This window comes from Telopea speciosissima, chromosome 2 (genome assembly GCF_018873765.1).
Source record: "Telopea speciosissima isolate NSW1024214 ecotype Mountain lineage chromosome 2, Tspe_v1, whole genome shotgun sequence".
Classification (NCBI taxonomy): domain Eukaryota; kingdom Viridiplantae; phylum Streptophyta; class Magnoliopsida; order Proteales; family Proteaceae; genus Telopea; species Telopea speciosissima.
The window spans coordinates 73,504,217-73,524,928 of record NC_057917.1 but is presented as its reverse complement, the minus strand read 5'-3'; the positions used below and the strand labels follow the sequence as shown (position 1 = coordinate 73,524,928).

At 38.5% G+C, this 20,712-nt stretch overlaps 1 protein-coding gene across 2 annotated transcripts in view; it reads left to right on the top strand.

Annotated features, from left to right (window-relative positions):
* Positions 1-628: 628 nt before the first annotated feature.
* LOC122651733 (carbon catabolite repressor protein 4 homolog 6) overlaps positions 629-20,712 on the top strand; it is a 34,762-nt gene continuing 14,678 nt past the window's right edge. For both annotated transcript variants that reach the window (XM_043845245.1, XM_043845244.1), the window contains exons 1-8: positions 629-715; positions 827-1,103; positions 1,366-1,532; positions 7,579-7,644; positions 10,927-10,979; positions 13,365-13,446; positions 13,569-13,615; positions 19,650-19,728. In XM_043845245.1, coding sequence (XP_043701180.1) covers positions 632-715; positions 827-1,103; positions 1,366-1,532; positions 7,579-7,644; positions 10,927-10,979; positions 13,365-13,446; positions 13,569-13,615; positions 19,650-19,728 — 855 coding nt within the window. In that variant the 5' untranslated portion in view covers positions 629-631. The remainder of the gene's footprint in view (positions 716-826; positions 1,104-1,365; positions 1,533-7,578; positions 7,645-10,926; positions 10,980-13,364; positions 13,447-13,568; positions 13,616-19,649; positions 19,729-20,712) is intronic.

Genomic DNA, 20,712 nt, shown 5'->3' with positions numbered 1-20,712 from the left:
GTTACGGGGACATTTAAAAAATAATTTAGTTTTAATGTCATATATATCTAATATAAGATAACCAAACTTATCGTTTAAAAAATAATTCCATTTTTTTGTTGAACAATCTATAAAACCCCACTTTTCGTTTTTTGTTGAACAAACATGTGCATTTGCACTTGTAACTTTACTAGTAATATTACTAATATGAAATATATTAGATTTAGTATGTTATATTGCATATATAAATTATTACATATGAAATACATATAAACGTATATATATGCTTTCACTTCGGTATGGTATTGATATTTGGTAATTTGGTACGGTATCGATATGTACCGATAGTTTCAACCTTCATACCATTTCATATCAAGTATTGTACCATTTTTCATACCAATACTATATCGAATATGTTCGATATGATACGATACCTGTAATACAGTACGATCCGATTTCGGTACTGAGTTGACAGAACACTACTTTACTAAAAGAGTTAATAGGCCTTCAGCTTAAAACACCATTAGAAGTTGAAACCATCACCAACACTACAGGGATGGAACCTCACCAACACTAATGGGAAGAAAGAGAGGATAAGAAGAAGAAACTAAAGTTTTCTTGTAATGGATTCAGCAGGAACTGTGTGTGAGCCATGAGGTTCGCCGCCTCTTCTTCTTTCCAATGCTTTGCTGCTGCTGCCGCCGCTGACGCAACCATGTCTTTTTCCCGCGCATCTGTAAGTACTCTATCAATGAATAAATTCAAAAAGATTGTCTTTGTTTATTGAAAGATATTTGGCGGAGCAATTGCATTCCTCTGACAGTCTATCCGTTATATCTGTTAACAGTGTCGAGGTGGTCGGGGGTTGTGGCGGCGAGGGTTTTCGGATCGACCGAACGACAATACAGAGCCACTCGTGAGCGGGGATTCACATTTCAGCTCTGTGAGGGATGCGAATTACGGATTCCGGCAGGGACAGAGAGGTCGTTTTGGCAGACCTGGCAGGTTTCCGCCGCAAAATTTCCGTCCACGGCCGCCTGTTGGCCAACCACCTCCCCCGAGACCGAAACCATTGGATTTCAGAAATTGGGAATACGCTTTGAAACAGCCTCCCTCTCACTGTGGTATTGCTTTCCGCTGAAATTTTAGGCTCTATTGAGTTCATTCGTAAGATTCTTTGGATGCGAAGGTTTGAAGAATTTAGTGTTTGGTATCCGAATCACTATTTGAAACAATTTGGATTGCAATTCAGTTTTATATTCATATTTGAACAAGAACTGTAGCTATCGTAATTATATTGCATTCCCCCTCCTCTTCTCTCCCCCCCCCCCCCCCCCCGGGGGGTGAAATGCTGCAAAAAGTTTACTACTTTGTGGTGATTTACAGAGCGTTTCATTGTCCTGTCATACAATATACTTGCTGACTACCTGGCCATGAACCATCGCCGGGAGCTTTACTTTCACATACCAAGACATATCTTAGACTGGCAGCGGCGAGTGAGAAACATAATTTTCGAGCTTGGACTGTGGTCACCTGACATCATGTGTTTCCAGGTAAGGATTAACAAATTACAGTGTTCTGGATTATCATCTTTAATTGAAGCAAATGTTGCAGCCGCTTCTTTATCCATGGTTGTACTGAATTTTCTCGAAGTTCTATTTTTTTCTTTTAAGTATCTGCTTGAGCTTCCTCACTTTCCAAGCAGTATGTAAAGTAGCTCCATCATTACCTTATAAACCTAATTGAAGCTAATCTTCTAAACAGTTGGATGTCACCATGCAAACATGCTTACTTTTTTTTTTTCTTTCAATATTTTAATTTTTCATTGATTTTAATGCAATTCCAATTTTTATTTGTATAAAACCATTGCTGGAACTTCAAATAATTTTTGATTCTTTCTGCCACATGAATATGAAGGGTTACTAATGTAGTCCTAGATAGGAGAAATCCCACTAGGAACCAGGGGAATAGGGTTATGTAATAGGGTTGGCCGAATGGGCAGATTTGGTTAATTAGGGCAAAAGTTAGGGTTAGGGTTAGGGTTTCGAACTAGGGTTTATTTGGTAAAGATGTGCTTGGTTTGGATGGATTTGGATGAAATTGGAAATCTAGGGTTTCGGGTAGGAGGCCTTATGAAAATGGACTGTTTGTAAAATCTAGGGTTTAGGGGTAGATTTTAGGAAAGGGGCTTATAGGGTTTTAATATGCAGGTTTAGGGGATCCTAATAATGTAAAGAGATTAGGGTTTGAAGGGGTTGTACAATTCTGCTGTTAGGGGCAGAATCGGTTGCAGGTTTTAGGGTTTAATGGAGTGAGGGAATGGAGGGGTTAGAAGAAGAAATTGGGTGTCAAACTTACTGGAGATTCCACTGGCAGCAGCTTGAACAGATGTGAAGGATATAGCCACTTTCGAATTGAAGAAGATCCTCCTAGCCGTCACGGTGTAAAGAGTCAACCGGATTCCACCAGTCCCTTTCCACCTTGATAGAACCACAAGGATGTACACTCACAAGGAGCAACACTCAACAGAGCAGGGTAGCAACAATGGCAGCAAACAAAAGCTTTTCATTAATCAAATTCGTGTACAATGCTGGCCTCCCTTACAAACTTATATAGAAGACTCAAAAATAGACTTAGACACTAAAAAGGAATGGCCTAATCCTATCCCTAACCTATTAGGTAATTTAAATTGACTAGGAAACTGAAATACTCAAGGAAATAGACTCAAAACATAACTGAACTTATAGAGTCCTAATCCAGCCCAACTTACATCACATGACCACTTAACCAAGTCTCATGATCACTTAAATTGAACCAATTGGATGCAACCAATTTGAACCGGTTCAATTAGAAAACATAAAAATAAACTAAGTATTGGGCTAATCCCGTATGCAACCTATGCACCCCTAGTTTAGGCTCATTAAAGTGGCCTAATGCATAGAAAACCCTTGGGAACAAAGGCCCAACATGTATATAACCCAACCCTAGGCTTATTTCTAAGGAAATAAGCCAATATCTATGATGAACCTACATCAATTACTTACAAAAAGACACACGAGCTTATAGTGAACCTCTTCTGTTAGGTTCCCACTTCTCTGTCCCTTTTCCAAATTGAAGTTGGAGGCTGTTGTTTATGGTTCAGTTCTTCTAGCGATGCATTTTTGAAGGAACAATCAACTACACTCCCAGCCAGAGTTTTCTCAGATAATATTCTGAGAAAACTTCTTATTGTAAAGTGCTAGAGATACTAACACAAATTGGTCTAGAACTTTCATAACCTCAATGCTGTTCCACTGTAGGCTCTTTTTTTCTTTTGTACAGCAGAAAGCAACCTAGCTTTAATCCTTATTCAAGAAATTACCTGAGAGTCAACCAAGAACCTTGTAGAAGACGTTCCTAAACCAGGCGGCCGCTCTAATTTCAACCATCACCTTAAATGATCTTGTTATTCCTTCACATGCATTCCTTTTAATTCCCTCCATCAGATTTTACATTTTTCCTATTGATGTTAACTCTATAGCCTAGCGTACCCTAAATTTCCCTCTAATTTCTTGAACCTTTGCTTCGCTTAACAATTAGAACTTCTGCTCATTGTTGGCTTCTTCTTTTACTTTTTTTTTGGGGGGGGGGGGTTAGGGATGGAAACGGCTTCAATATAACAATTTCATTTCTGAATCTGCTTAACAAGTTCAATATTTGGATTTGTCTGTTTATCCAAACGGATATATAAAACCTTAATCGAATTCGAATTCGAATTCGTTAACATGACGGATATCCTGGATATTCGATTCGAAATGTTAATACCCATCTCCAGCAACAAGATTCCATTGAAGAGATCTCACGATTCCGACCACCGGGACCCTGTAAAGCATAAATTCGAAGATGGCATCTGTCGGAAAGCAGAAAAAAGGCAAATCTGTGAAGCAGAGGCGTTTGTTGATCATCACACTATCTAATTTCTCCACTAAATCTTCAGATCTGTAGAAGGATTTTATCAAACTTCTGATGCATGGGCTTGATATGCATTTGAACAGAAAATATTGCAACTTCGATGTCTGCAAAGAAGTTAACATGAGGAGGAGAGGGGGGATGCAGCCGCTACAAGTGGGATTCCCACCACAAGCTCCTCCACCCAACAGCAGCATCTCCTCCAGATCATAAACTTTCCAGGACAGTAAAGGTAAATCTTGTCGCTGTCTCTTCCTTCTGCCTTCTCCCTCTTGATCTCGGGTCCGGATCAAGAAGACGAAAGAACACGGACATCAAAAACACAAAGTGAAGTAGACCGAAAAGAGAAGAAAGAACACTGATTCATTGAACACTCTAGAGTCTAGAGAGTAGAGACTACAGTGCAAATAGTCAAATACTGAAGTACAAAAACGAAGGAATGAATAGAAAACTCGAGTGCTCCACTCCACGTCTCCACTATGGTTTCTTTAATTTTAAATTAAATTAATGCGGTCCAGCTGTCCACTTACAAGTATTACCATTTATGGTATCATAAAATTAATATTTACTTAATTCTATAAATGGAGAGGTAAACAAATTGGATAATATCTGATCAAATATTGGGTCATCTGAATTCGTATCCGATTAATTTTCAGACGGATATGGATAGTTTCTGGATAGTAATTTTCCAAATATGGATACGAATGTGATTTTTAGAATTCGGATTTTCGACTATCTGTTTACATCCTTGGGGAGATTGGTACTGTAGTTATCTTGTTTGCACTTTGCACATACAAAACTAATGCAGGACCAGGGGGGTGGTCTGCTGTGGTGGGCTTCACAGAGAGAGAACAGTAGAAGAATTAGAAGAAAGGAGGGGAAAGGGAAGAGGGAACTCACGTTCACGCATTCACTCTCATAGAGCTTCACAAATAACTTCCATTAATCAAATCTTCAAATCTGTTGCTCTCCTACGATTACAATGAATAAATAGAGAATAGGGTTGCATAGGAATAGAAACAACCCAAATGGAAACTACTAAAATAGACCATAGCTAAAGAAAGGAAACTACCTAAGATACTCCTGCGTAATCTACCCATGAAATAAAATAAACCAAACTAAATATTGCATCCTAACTCCTAAGTGAACTACCGCCCTTGCCAGACCAGAAAACCGGTTTGGGACCAGTCCTTGGTTTGGGCTTCCAAAGTGGGTCATGTCGGTCCAGCCAGGCTAAGGCAACTGCATCAGCTCCGGTTTAGGACCAGTCCTTGGTTTGGGCTTCCAAAGTGGGTCATGTTGGTCCAACCAGGCTAAGGCAACTACATCAAAAATCAATTTAAACCTGAAGATTGCTGGTTGCCTAAAGATTTTGCATTATTTAGCTTCCTTTGGTTTGTTCCAAAATAATCAGTTTTATTTATTTTTATTGAGGTTATTCTTATTTTCTAACTTTGTTTTTATGCACATGGTGCTTTTATTTATTAATAAACCTTGGCTCTCTTTGGTATCATTTTTTATTTTTGTTTTTTCTAACAGAAAAATGTTTTTGCAAGTGTTTGGTATCATTTATGGACTCTATTTCTATTTAATGTAAATCGGGATAATAAAAAAAATCCATAATAGGGTCAAGACTCATTTATCTATTATGGCAAAAAATCATTTTTGGCCATTTATGCGGACACTTTAATGAGCATGTGCTCATAAGTCCCAAAATTGAGTGGTGTAATAGTCATTTGCTTTTGTTAATAGAAAGGCAAGCCCCAACCCCTCCTCTGCTCCCTCGCTCAGTGTCGATATTAAACCTCGTATCTTCGTTAACCCCAACTCTGCTTCATTTCCCAGTGTTGTCGATGTAAACAGTCTGGGTCTTGATCCCTCCTACCCCACTTTGCAAACCCCTCTCTCCCCAATCGAATCGAGATCATCATCATAAGATCTTAATCTTTTCATACTTAATGCACAAAATATATGAAAAAAAAAAGAAGAAAGAGAATTAAAAGGGAAATTAGATGCCAGCTTCAAAAGTCTAGTTTTCGAAGCCATAAGATTCCAGAACCTAGCTCTTCATGATAAGCAATCAATACCCTAACAAAACATAAACCGAGAAGCTGAAGAGTTACTAGTCATGAAAACAAGGTACTAAAACTTGGAAATCGGTACCAACTTGACCCTTGGAAAAACCGAGTTGAGTCGAGATCTCGCCGAGATCTTGACGAGTTGGTGCATTTTTTTTTCCGACTCAAAGCCTCAACTCGGTGGGTTTTAGACCTAGTTTGGGTCTGAAACTTGGTATTCAACCTATTTTAGGCCATTGAAACACAATGACACTATCAGATTTTGCAAAAACAAAGTCCAAATATGAGTTTCACTTTGGACCATAGGTTGGTAGGCAACGACGTACTAAAATACCCTACTCTACACATAATTTAGTAATAGAAAGCAATCAAAACATTCAATTAATGTAAACAACTTAAATAAGCATTAGAAATGTTAAAGACTTAAAGTGTACAATACATCAATCTTTAAACAAATGTTACATAAAATGTGTATGTTAATGTATTTAGTCCCAACACGATCCACAAAGAATTCCCATGTCATAGTGTTGCTGTAGTTTTGAAGAAGGAGCTTCAAATGGGGAAGAAGAGAGTAGTGTTGGGAGCTTTGGATAGAACTCGACCGAGATATGTCGAGTTAGGTAAGTAAAACAAGAGGTAGATGGGTCGAGTTTTGGGTTGACTCGAGATCCGAGATCCAGTGTACTTTTTAATATCGTATTGGAACTTGACTCGGTTTCTCAAAAAAACCGAGATCTCGCGAGTTCTCAAACCATGCATGAAAATATGATCTCCAATCAGAGAAGACTGGTAATTCACCGTGGGGATGTTTTCTTGCGATCACTGTCCGGAGAGAGCGAGTTAATCTGCTAGAAACTGAGTTATCCATTGAGATTGAACTTGAAGAAGGGAAAAATTAAGAATAAGGGAAGAGAGGGTTTTATCGGTTGAGAAAACTGCATTTCTCACCCTTCCCACCCCAAGCCCCTTCCCTCCACCTCCACCCCCACCCCCACCCTGTAACAGATTACAGTTTGGTGAAGAAGATAGAAGATGGAGGAAGGGGGAATCCCTTCGCCCAATATTTAAACTGTATATGGGCTTTGGGCCCATGTCTTCATAGAAGGCTAACTTTCCATAATTTGGGCCCATTTCTTCAAAAATGTTAAAAAAATGATGGGAGAGAGAACGATGCTTGGTCTCATGGCCCAACGCGAGGGCCAATAGGAGCGTGCACACAGGCATCGAACATGGGGGGCAGGGTGGTCATTTTGTCAACCCTGTGTCTAGGCGTAGGGGCGCCCGACCATGCAGTGTTCTTTTTCCCAAAAATTATTTACACCTAGGTAGTTACCAAACGATTTCTTATTCCATACTCTATTTGTCTAATGTTCACCAAACAATTTTCTTTTTTTTTATTAAAATTGGTTTCATTAATGACTTCTTTTAAATAGGTCATAAACAAAAATAAAAATGATACCAAAGAGACCCCTAGATATCTCCCACAAGAATCTTTGCCATGTCTATATGCCATGATATTTCTTCATGTGATTTAATGTGTACATCCGACATCTTGTTGTCTTCCATGTTTCAGGAAGTTGATAGATTTCAAGACTTAGAGGAGGCTCTAAAACTCCAAGGATATGATGGCATTTGGAAGGTACATTTTAATGGAAAATATTCTTCTCTCATTTTTTCAGCAAACAGTGAAAGAAATTGGATATAGTGAATGCATGGTTGCACAATCTATGTTGTTTGTTGTTACAGCAAGTGGATCCCTAATGCGTGGTTGCACAACCTACATTGTTTATTATTATTGTAAGTGGATCCCCAAGTGTTTGTTCACAACCTGGAGCAGGATGAACCCTCTCGCTTCTTCTGTTTCACTACTTTTGGAATTCATCTGTAAGTTCCTCAACTAGGATAAGAGTTTGGACCTTTTAAGAGGTTTTAGAGTATGTCATGAGAGCATAATGGTTTTAATTTTTAGGTTGTGGATAGTACTACCATTATTTATCATCAGTTCTCCAATAAATATGGTTTTTACCTCCAAAAATATCCTGATTTATTTGGCTAACTTCTTTGCCTTGTAATCTTATTGGAAATGCTTTGAAAAAATTACCTATTTCTTAAAGGTCAGCTTCTGGAAACTGGTGACCAGGAGCAACATGAATGTGTTTTCTGTCTCGGGCAGATATATGGGACTGTGAGGTTGAAGGGTGACACCTTGATGCCTTTGCATGCTCTTCAGGGCCAGGCCTACATCCATTGCATTTTGGAATTTGGACCGAGTCTTTAGGAAAATCGCTGAGAAATTGCAGCCTTGGACAAATAGCAAAAAGCAAACTATGCATTCCTCAAAGTTAGGATAACCCTCATTAAATTCTCTTTCACAAACTTACAAGTTACAATCTATTGGTTTTCATCGTTGTGGTGGGAGTAGTTAAGAAAATTGGGCAAATTCAGAGAAAGATTCTTCTGGAGCTGCGAGACACTTAAAAGTGATCTAATCACTGATTGGAATAATTTTTGCAGATTCATAAATGTCGATGGCCTAGGAGAGTTGAGAGAAATATAGCATTCCCTTCCCCCTCCCCCCGGCGTTATGATAAGCCTAAGAACCTATTTGTGGGGGAGTCAGATAACAAAAAACTTCGTGTGGTTTTGCATGGGTGAAATAAGAAACAAAAGGAGCCATATAGAGACTACAATATCTGATGATTCTCTGATCATGTGTGGTCAGCTGGTGGAATCTCTCAATTTTCTGAGAGAAACAAAACCTGATACTACTGATGGATTTCTTATTGAGGTCAGAGCATGTGATTTAATTTGTCACTAGATTTCTGATGTGACTAGTGGACCTGCTATTTGAAGAGACAGCCCTTTCTGTTCAACATCAATAATATCACTATATTAGAGAGGTGTGTCTCATGTTGATGAGACTTTGATGCTCAGCTTGGACAATTATGCTGATACTCTCACCAAAAATGGTGTCTCTAAACAGGATTTAATGTGGGTTCTCTATGCTGCCATTGTGCTAGTTTATTTGTTGTCTTTTTTTTTGGTTTTCTTTAGTTTTTTCCTCCATCTGTGGTTCTTGTTTCTCATTATCTTTTTCTTTTTTTTTGGGGGGGGGGGGGGAGGGGGAGGTATTTCTTCTTTAACTTTTGGATATTTCCTCTTTGAATCAAAATCTTTCAAGTTGGATGTTGGAACTACCTCTAAATCTCAATTAATTAATACTATTACTGAAAGGAGACCTGAATTTCCAAAATACTTGGTTGATTGTTGTGCATTGATTGGGTGAGTAGCTCTCTTCCTGAAACTGCTTTGATTGTGCTCAAGGCACTGTCGTTTAGCACAGTTGTAGCTTTCAATGTAGCCATGGAACTTGGCTGCTGTGTTTGAACCTATGCTACATAAAGATGACTGCATTGAACAGTTAGAAGTAGGTTTGCATTTATGCCATAAACTGCATGTGCAGGACTCTTATATGAATGTTAATAAATCGAAGCTATTCCACCAGGGAAAAAATGTCAGTAAAAGAGATCATTCCATCAAACTCATAGAAGTTCTGAGCAATTGAATGCTAGATTTATTCTTAATCTATGAGGACACAGCACAAGCTGCTCCATGCTCTCCTTTGACTTTTCAGCATACAATCCTGGGCAGTACCCTTCCTGCTTTGAACCAAATCCAACTCTTTGTATTGACTTATTTTTTCTGTTAAGAAAGAGGATATCAAAATGCAGCTTAATTAGTTCACTTTTCATTTTCTAATAATGTGAACAAGTTGTAAAGTTACATATTCGATGGTATATTGATACTTGACCAAGGTTAAAGTATCGGTATCGCGTATCGTATCGGCGGGTTGATTTTAAGAGATGTATCATATCGTATCGCAGATATGCTAGGTACGCTAAAGATACACATAGAAATGGTCAAGGTACACATGGAAATACACAATTTTGGAACAAAAACACTATAAATGAGCAATATATAACATATATCATGTCTAAACTCTTAAATGGAGAACTATGTATCATGAGACAAGTGCATTCAGTTGAAATTGTTGTAAAGGATGAGGTTTCTTACATGTAGTAATGTTCTGTTGATACGAAGAGTGTCGTGGTGGTTGAAACTCATTTGATGCTATGATTTTGCTATTTATACCTAAATCCATATAACTAATGCAAACAAAACAGGTCTAAAAGTAAAGATTTAAGCACAAAAATCATGTTTTTGAGAAACATACCTTTTCTGTGGAGTTCTTCAATCCAAGATTTATGAATGTTGATTCAACCAAACTGAAGTTTGTTTGCTTGATTTGATTCGTTTTTCAGCAAGAATCAAAGCCCCAACTCACCGATTTGAAAGAAGAGGAATAAGAGGGGCTAAAAATTTGGGTGAAAAAGAGCCCACTAGGCACTGTGTTCTGTTCTCTGGTTTGCGAACGGAAGCCCATTTTGGGTTTTAATGGTGCTGGATACCTATCGCACCGTATTGGCGTATTGTGGTGTATCGGCCAATATGTATTGATAGTTAATTTTTTTTATTTATAAAAAACCCTTAAATGGGCGTATCATTGAGTATCAGCACGTATCGATAGAGCGTACCGTATTGAGCTGTATTGGTATGATACCTATCGATTCCCCCTTTTTTTTTTCAAAAAAATAGATACGTATCGGCCTGTATCGTATCGGTACCTACCGATACCGATATGTATCGACCAATATGACACGGTGCGATACTTTAAAGTTTAATCCATGTACTTGATAAATATAGGATTTTCTCTTTTGCTACTTTCAATATCTACTCTTGCGCTTCTGTAATAAAGGACCCCTTAAAGCATGAACCCAAACTATAGAGTTTTGTCATATAGATAACATGAACCTAGATTTTTTATTGTTTTTTATCTTACATTTTTTTTTTGAATTTGCAGATGCGAACTGGTAATGCAGTCGATGGATGTGCAATTTTTTGGCGAAGAACAAGGTAATATTTCTTGCTGCTCAATTTTATCCCCTGACTTTTGAGTTTGTGTAGGTTTGATTTAGTTTTGTGAAACATATTGAGCTTAGTTAGTTCTGTCTGAATGATGTTTGTCATTTTGTTTTGCTATTTGTCTTTCCTCATATGTTGTTAAGAGAAAGGGGATGGGGCAAGATGTGCTTAGGAACGAAGCAAATTTATCTTACAGAAAATAGACCTAGTTTATGCTGTTTTTGAAAATTTACTGTTTTATTCCATTTCATTAGTGGTATCTGATATTTTTATTTAATAAATTACTTTATTACAGCTTCATGCTGCTAGATGACATTGAACCATTGAAGCAATTGAAGAGTAACTTGCTACAAATGGGCTTGGATACTTGGAGCACATAGTGTTTTAAACATAGAATTTTAGACTGAAAATGTCTTTCGACTTTCATGTCTAGAAGTTGATGGTTGGAGCACATAGTGTTTCTGACTTGAAGGGTACCAGTTTTGGACTTCCCAGGTCATCCCATGGAAACTGAATGGGAAAAAGAGGAAATTTTTTTTTTATAACTACGGTGAAGGGTTAAAGTCTCTCAATTATTTTCCCTGCCCTGAATAATCAGGAGGAGATTCATGTCTTCCTCTTAAAGCAATCATCTTCTCAAAACTCAAAAGATGAGAATTATGACATAATAATTTTTTGATTTTCTTGTTACAAAACTATTCTCTCTGTTGATATGCTATGATCATCAGTTCAGGCAGTCTCAAAAATATTGCGAGAGATGATGCACATTATCTGTTGGATTGTGTGGTCTGTACATATTCTATATGCATAATGCATAATACACAATAATACAGAAAATAAGGGCACTGCATGGCTGGGAAGAAACAGCAAGAATTAGAGCTTCTTTAATTGTGACCTCTCTAATTATCATTAGGGATGGCAATGGGGTTGATTTAACAGGAGACATACCCCTGGTCTGACCAAGATCGGTTGTGGGGAGGGCAGGTTTTAAAAAGCATAAGGAGACCCACTCCTCCCTGGTTCCCTGCCTCAATCCGCAGGGCCCCACCCCGGTTGCCTTGTAAAATTAACAAGTCCTCGTGCATTTTTCATGGGACAGTGTGAAGCCGGGTTGGGCAATGCCTTGAATGGAGTGGGTCTGGGTTTGACTACTCCACTCCAGTGCTATCCCTAATTATCATAGTTGTCAAGGCCACCTAAGCCTTACCTAGGCTAGAGGTGCTTCACTTGCTTAGTTGTTTACAACTTGGCCCTCACCTTGGCCAAGCTTTGACCTATTTGGGTCCATTTTGGGTTGATTTTATTTTTTTACTCATTTATAGGTTGTATGCTTTTATGGTGCATATTGAAGCAGCTTGTCATATCTTTAAGGGGGTTTAAAACGGGAAAAAGTAAAACTAAAGGGTTAAAATTGGAAGAATGAATATAATTAAGCCCCAAAATTGTGGTGATTGCAAAAATGAATACTTCCTTGATCATTTATTGCTTGTTTTGGTGGTGATGAATGATCATTTATTGATAGGTAAATGCTTCATGTCTTTTTTTTTTAAAATACTTTGTATTATGTATTACTATTGAGTAGACTAAATATTAACATAGCTTGGTTAAGATATTAGTAAACAGTCAGTACTAACATAAACTGAAATGTCCCCCTTTATATGCATGCCTTGACCAATAAGGCCTCACCTATGAGACCGCCTTGGTGCCTAGGCCCCAAGACTCCTGGCCGGTGCCTTGGCTCACCGTGGCACCATGACAACTATGCTCATGATGGTATCACTTCATATGGTTCTTGGGTATGTTTTTTTTTTATTGAAAAAAAGATGATTCTTAGGATGGCGAGGCTCCGTTCTCTTCTTCCTTCCAAAATTAATATCATCCTTCTATTTAAGAGAGGTGTTTGTGTCGGGACTCTACTAGTCCTATCTGCCACACTGACACAGTCCAAATCTATTTCCACGCCTCCCAGCCTTTTCTCCCTCTCCCTTTTTCCCCCTTTTTAATGCTTCTTCTTTATATGACCTATCTCCAATCTATTTGTTCTGATGTGCATGCATGCATGTAATGTAAATTGCCTATAGTTTTGCAGTGATGATGTTACCATGTATGCTACTGTTTGACCTGAAGCTTCTGCAATGCGGCTGTTATTTGTAAATATGTTTCCAATTCATGCTTGTAACCAAGGGTATATCTAAGCCATTAAACTTTGCCCCCCCCCCCCCCCAAACCTCCACTGTCTTTTATTTCCTTTTCCATGATATTGTTAGATTTAAGACAAATTCTGCTTCCTAATTCTAGCATGTGTCATCTTCAAGGGAGATTATATCTTGGGATGATCCCTAATTAGTAATTATCATAGCATCATTTTCATATCAGATTCAAGTTGCTGCACGAGGAGTCCATTGAATTCAATAAGCTTGGACTACGTGATAATGTTGCCCAGATTTGTGTTCTAGAGGTACGTTGGATCTTAACCTTCATTGAAATCATATTCAAATATTTTTCAAATGGTTTCTTGTTATTTCTAAGTGGTATTTTTTACATGATCAGAAACTTAGTGGTATTCCTTGTTTTGATCAGTCAAGCAGTTCAAATGCTAGTGAAAATGGGACTGCGGCTTTCCCAAGGTATCCCTAGGATCTGCTTCAAACTTGTTTTTTCCCCTCTTTGTATCTCTTTTTTAACTAGTAGTTGCACATTTTGATCTGTATTTGGATGTCACAAGATTGTTTAGTTGAGAGTAGGAGGGTTCTTGGTGAATGTTATTGATAAAATTTAGAATTGAGATTGATATCATAAAAAAAATTACATATAAAACAACATTGTAGGCCCAGGCAATGGAGATGCACTCTTTTTTTTTTCCCTCCTTATTTCCTGGTGGGAATTGTCTAGGGGACCCCAAGGTTAGCTAAGGTTCAAGATTTTGGTTTCAACTGGGATTTCAATCCTGGTCGAAACCAAAATATACCACTGAAATAGCACCGAAATATGGTCCATTTCGGTGAAAAAAACTAAAACATTGAAGACACCTCAATTCGCATGCCATATCATGATGCAGATCACATCCCTTGGGAGATAATTTTTTTGGATTTGGGTTTGGTTCAGTTTTTTGGGTCAAGTTGAACCCCGCGATTCAATAAGTTGGGCCCAAATTCAAGTCCCCAATGGGTATGTGTCATGAGCCAAGTAATTTTGAGTTTTCTATTGTAATGGACCTATAAGCCCATATGTTAGGGATTTAAGGTCTATACGGGATTTAGTAGTTAGTTTCTACTTTATAATAGTTACCAAGTTGTAATGGTAGTTAGTTCTAGACTAAGTTAGTATTGCTATTTAGTTGTTTCCTTTTTGTTAGACTTTCTAATTTTTTAGAGTTGCCATATTGTAAAGGATCTCTTTCTATTTAGAAGAATTTTCTATTTTTATGATGTAGCTATCAAGTATCAGCTACAATAAATGAAGGAGGGGGGCCATGCTGCCCACATATTTAGGCCTGATCAATTGAATGTCTTCTCTTTGGTGGTGATGCTGAGAGTTGCTCTTGAGTTGAAGCAAGTGCAACCCAATGTGGTGAATCCTTGGTTTGGGACTGGTGGTGAAGCCTTTCCCTCAGGCCATGAGTGGTTAAGCCTATCGTCATATCCCCTTCTTCTTTTCTTCTAATTCATCTTCTTTCCTCCTTCTGCATTGTTCTGTAGAAATTCCAGCAACCATGTATTGTCAACCGTGGCCTGTAATGGTGATTTCAAACTTCTATTTATCTTCTATTCTTACTTCTTAGTCCTATTTTTGCTTTTGCTTCTCATCTAGTATTCTGCAGAATACCTTGTGATATTCTGTTCCATCCATTCTGTGGAACAGAACTTCAGAGTTGCATTCCTTTCTAACCCATGGGTTGGATGATCTTCAATTTTTAATATGTTCTAATCCTTCCCCTCTACATTCAATCAAAGTTTGGTGTTCATCCAAACAGCCACTCGTGAGTTCTAGTTTTCCTTTGAGTTTCTAATTCTGGATTTTCAGTTTTTATTTTCTGCCCTTGCTTGTTTCTCCCAATCTAACCATCATCTTGCTTTGATATTTTAACCACATAGTCTGCCCATTAGGGCTTCCATTCTATATTAATTCAGCTCCATTGGTTGTATGGATTGAGAGTTATATCCATGTTCAGTTTCTGTCATTTACCTCGGTTTCTGGTTCACTGCGATTCCTGTAGGTTTCTAGTGTTGGTTTTTTTCCAGCCTAGCAAACCTCATCATATCATATCATTTTGACTACTGTTGAAACTAAAACAGGTTGTGAATGTTGAAATTTCGAACCATGGGGTCAGCCATCTAGAGGATCCCCACAAAGTTTCAGAAAAGAAGGAAATGAAATTGGGGGATACCATGTGGTGCAAGTGTATTATGGGGGCGGGGGGGGGGGGGGGAGGGGGAGGATTCCTCTAGATAGCTGACACAAGGGTCCTCTTAGCATTGTTCTTTCCTGATATAACCATAATGCATTTAATTTGTGTCCTCACTGTGAATCTTTCTCAAACACATGCATGGACAGCAGAACACATCTATCCATGTTTTTATTCTTACAAATTTGGCACATGGAGCTTCTCTCATCTCATCCAAGTTGTTAGGTCCTTTCGTTTGTTCAGGAATATCTCATTCCAATAGAGTTTGTCTAGTAACTCTTCTGTAGAATGTAGGTGAGATCTGAGGGATTTTATGTATCTTCCCACTCCCCCTCATGAACTGAATTTATTAGAGGATAGAAAAAGTTGAATAATTCCTAAAGAGTATGAAGTATAAGAGTGACCCAATGCTACATAGAAATTAAAACCAAGCAATAAACATAATTAGTAAATTCCACCCAAAAAAAAAAAAAACCCAAAAGCTACACATGACTACGGATCAGGAGCATGGACTCCCCATTACATGGGGTAGTGAGTTTGCGTACCTAGGTAGGCAGAGCAAGAGCAACGAAGCACCTCCCAGAAAGAGGTACAAGTGCATTTGTGTAGGTAGCAAAACATAGCATTTGCTGTCTTTGACACGTGGCCAAAACAGACCATTCCCTAACGGTTTGGGTGTACCCACCCCTAAAACCTTTTTCTATCAATTTTTAGGTTTTTTGGGGGTTGGGGGGATATAATTAATTTTATATTGCTGAGAAAGGCTGATTACAGACTAAACTAACTATTTCGAGATGGGTTCTCTTCAGAGTTGAGTCAATGGTTACTAAGAGGGTGAAAGTGAGTTCTGAGGGTTGCTAATTGGGCTATGTTCAATCCTCTCTTCAGAATGTCTTACACACCTTCCTATTTACAGATTGGGACACCGTGATTAGATCTAACATCCCTAAGGAAAGAGCTCAGGTGGCTTGATCTCCTCTAGAGAAGTACTTAAGCTTTGTTTTGATACTTTGATAGTTCATCTCTTCGCAACCTGGGCCCTCAGGTGTGGATGGCCTGATCCTAGTTTGTAGAGAGGTATTGGAAGTGTAGTCAGGCCCCATTGGGGTGGGGAATTCCATCAGGAGCGGAGCTTCCTTCTTCCAGAATGGGGGCTACAATTTGCATTGTGAAAAGGGTTTCATATTATCATTGTCAATGGTGATTCTGTCACTATTATAGCTTGGGTAGGGATCAGTTTAGAAGGTCCCTGGCAATTTGCTCGTGTCATTAGACGCATTAAGTACTTGGCTTCTCAGGTGAATTGCTCGTTCACCTGGAATCTTCTACGGAGGGTGTAAGTAGGGGTGCAAGGCTCTCAGGGAATTCATTGCTCATACTGGACTAGTGGTGATTTCTATATTGTATTCTCTTTTATATATGGGATCCTTTCTTTATAGGGAATTGTGGATTTTCTACTCTGCTATTTCTTTTTATATTGAATAAAATATTTTCTGTTTTTTATCTCCCCCAAAAAAAAACATAGGAAATACCACTCAGGTCTATGACCCCGTGCACCACATGGTCCTAAAATAATCAACAATATATTATCCCTAAAACATAATCTGGATTCAGAACCCTTTGTTTTGCTAACTCATCCGCCACCTCATTCTCATTAGTTGTCCTTGGTTTCCATTGAAATATAAGATGCATATGAGAAGCTAAATGCCGAATTGATCTAATGTAGTCCTAGGTTGAAAGAAATCATACTAGAAGCCAAATCCAGGATCTGTTCTTCAAAGGGTAATTCGGTTAGGGTTAAACTAACGGAAATGTCAAATTTGGGGTTAGCGTTTAGTGGGATCTAGGGTTTGATGTTAGTGTTAGGGTAAGTTGATGTAGGGGAGTCATCCAGTGAAGGTCTCGTTAACAAATAACCAGTCTAAGGCTGCCGAACAGAATCGACAGCAAGGTTGGTTGAGTTAAGGTTAGGTTTTGGGGAGGGATGAGTGGAGATTCTAGAGTTAGAGTGGACAGATTAGGACCAGGGTTGGATCGAGTCTTCCAAAGGGCTGGAAGGACACTCGGTCAAGGTTTGGTAGTTTTCTGATGGTTAGGTTATGCTGGACAGGTTATGGATGGTCTAGAGGAGAAGAAGAGAGTGGTTAGGGTTGGATTCAGGTTCACACTTGTAAATTAAAGAACAAACTTGAACAGAATGTTGTTGATGTAGAATAACTCTTGAAACCAGAACTTGAATGTAACAACAATGGAGAAGAAAATAACTAATTCGAACCATCCGGGCTTCCCACTGCAAGGTGTCAATCGGATCAAACACTGATTCCTTCAGCCTTGATCACACACAAGACAAAAAATTTCAATGGAGAAGAAGAGCAGCAAAAAAGTTTTTCATTAATCAAAATTGTGTCCAATGCTTGCCCCTCTTACAACCTTATATAAAAGACTCAAAAATAGACTCCTACACTAAAAAGGAAAGGCCTAACCCAATCCTTAACCTATTAGGTAACCTAAACTGATTAGGAAACTAAAATATTGAAGGAAATAGACTCAAAAGATGGCTGGACTTATAGGATCCTAATCCAGCCCATCTAAAACACTTATTAGCAATTTCTTGCAACTTGAATTGAACCACATAGGACCGGTTTAATTGAACTAACCCAAAACAACTTAAAAAAATAAACTAAGTAAAGAAACAAACTAACTAATCCCGTTTGCAACCTTATTACCCATAGTTTAGGCCCATAAAAGTGGCCTATTACATTGAAAACCCATGGGATCAAAGGCCCAACATGTATATAACCCAACCCTACACTTATTCCTAAGCAAAGAAGCCTAGTTTGGTGATAAATCTGCATCATGATCTTATGCACTGAGAATAGCCATGTTGTGAATTCTGCATCCATCAAATCACATTTGCTGAATCATCCTCTACAATTGCATTAAGATGTACTCTCAGCTGCAACAACTCTAATCCATTTTTAGTGCTAGTTATTCAGCCCTCAACAAATCTCCTTCTCCTATTGGACCCAAAGAAAGCCCAATAATTGAACCATCTCTTCTTATAATGCCCTCCTATACCTCAGGGACCTGGGTTTCCAAGTGGACATCCAGCAACATTCAGCTTCACTAACCCCTCTAGTGGGGGGCTCCCAGCAGACGCCCGACCTATTTGCCACTTACTAAGAAAAAATCAGTGGGCTCCAATCTCTAAACAGCTGACCTGTCAGTATGTCTTTGAAGCAATTTCCACCATTGCCCAATGTGCGACCATATTTTTTATTTCTGCCTGACCATGAGTACATTATTACTGATGTAGGAATAGCCTTGCACTACTTTCCTCCCAAATACAACAAAATGTGGCCCACAAATCACCTTTCCATTCTTTTTCCGCCCCTTGCCAAAACCATGGTTCGAGAACTCGCGAGATCTCGCCGAGTTTCTTGGTTTCGTGAGATCCCGAGACGAGATGCCATACGCATTCTAAAACTACACTTTCTCGGTGAGATCTCGGTATTCTTGGTACACATTTTTTCCAGTTTTTTTTTAGTTTTAAAAGTTCAATATCTCGCCGATATCTCGGTGAGATCTCGGTATCGGGTTAGAACATGGTTTTTTACCCATTTTAATTGCCCATTTGACCCATGTGCCCATTTTATTAAAAGAGGGCAATGGACAGAACTTGGAAATCTTGATAGTTCTGTCCATAGCTCTCTAAACAAAGGGGAAAACACTCAAACAACTCTCTCCCTCAAATTTCTTCCTCTTTCTTTCAAATCTTGGGTGGATTGCATTGTTTGAAGTGAGATTCAAGTGCTAAAGTGAAGATTCAACTCCAACAGTCCAAGAATCATCACCTATTTGTAGGATTCCAAAGTAAAACTCATATTTGGACTTGTTTTTTGGCAAATCTGGGCATGCCATTGTGTTTAAAAATAAAATGCAGCAACTCGCCGAGATCTCGGCTCGACTCGGTTTCTGGCTTGGCCGAGATGCCACCGAGACCCGAGTCTTAGAACCTTGGCCAAAACCATGTTGGGGTTTTAACTTCTTCAGGGAACTCCAAGACATGAATTATGAAGTAGTGTGAGAAAGTGAAAGAAGACTTGTTTAGCAAAAAGGAGCAACAAAGAAATAATCAATTTTTAGATCCCATTGTGCTTCAATTTCTACTTTGTTTGGTGCGTTTTATTCAAACACTTTTAAGAAGATCTTTTATCCATTGAACTATGAAGATAAAAGGAATTCCATCTTTGCAGTTCACATGCTAATCGAGTTGTTGTATGTAACATCCATGTGCTTTACAACCCTAAAAGAGGAGAAATTAAGCTTGGTCAGGTATGTACCCCATTTATGAAGTTGTCCATATTAGTTATTGTCTAACCTTTTACTGCCTTATGGTGTCACACTGTCATCGTAGATCTTGTTGTTTTATAAATATCTTGGAACTAATTTATTGATTTGTCAGTAGCTTGATTTTTTGGACAAAATTATTTGCATCGAGAATATGTTGGATGAATGGAGAGAGCAAGCTGATGCCTGTCTTAAAGAATTGAGGGAGATATTTAGACTTTTAGAGTTTCCCCAAGTATTGCGGCGTTGAACTTCTGTATAATTTATAGTTTTGAAGTGAGAGTTGGAGAATGGATAAACACAAAATGAATGTACAAGAAGTTTGGATTTCTGTAATCAACACCGCAATTCAGATTATTTGTTTTGGCAAGTCGTCTAGATGAAGAAGAAGCATGTCAACATGGTCGATCAACATAGGCATATATATATGATAGGAAAAAATCCCTTGAACTTACCAAGGCTAGATAGGAATTAGATTTGAGTGAATGAAGTGACTTGTCTTTAATGACAAAGATCCTCTTTATTTATAATAAAGTTACACCCCAAGGGCAAAATAATCAAGGGAAAAAATAATAAAACCCTAAAGACAAAGAGACAATATTCCAATCCCACGGTTCTCAACACTCCCCCTCAAGTTGGTGCAAATATTTCAAACATGCCCAACTTTGAGACCAGTGGATGGAACATTTTACAATTCAGGCCCTTAGTGAATATATCAGCTAACTGATTATCAGAACTAACAAAAGGAATGCAAATTACTCCTCCTTCCAGCTTTTCTTTGATGAAGTATCGATCGATCTCCACATGTTTGGTGCGGTCGTGCTGAACCGGATTATGAACAATACTGATAGCAGCCTTGTTGTCACAGTAGAGGCGCATAGGACCTTCAGCAACGATACCCAAAAAGCACTCAAAATTCCCTTAAGCCACATAAGTTCACAAATTCCTTATGCCATGGCATAGAATTCG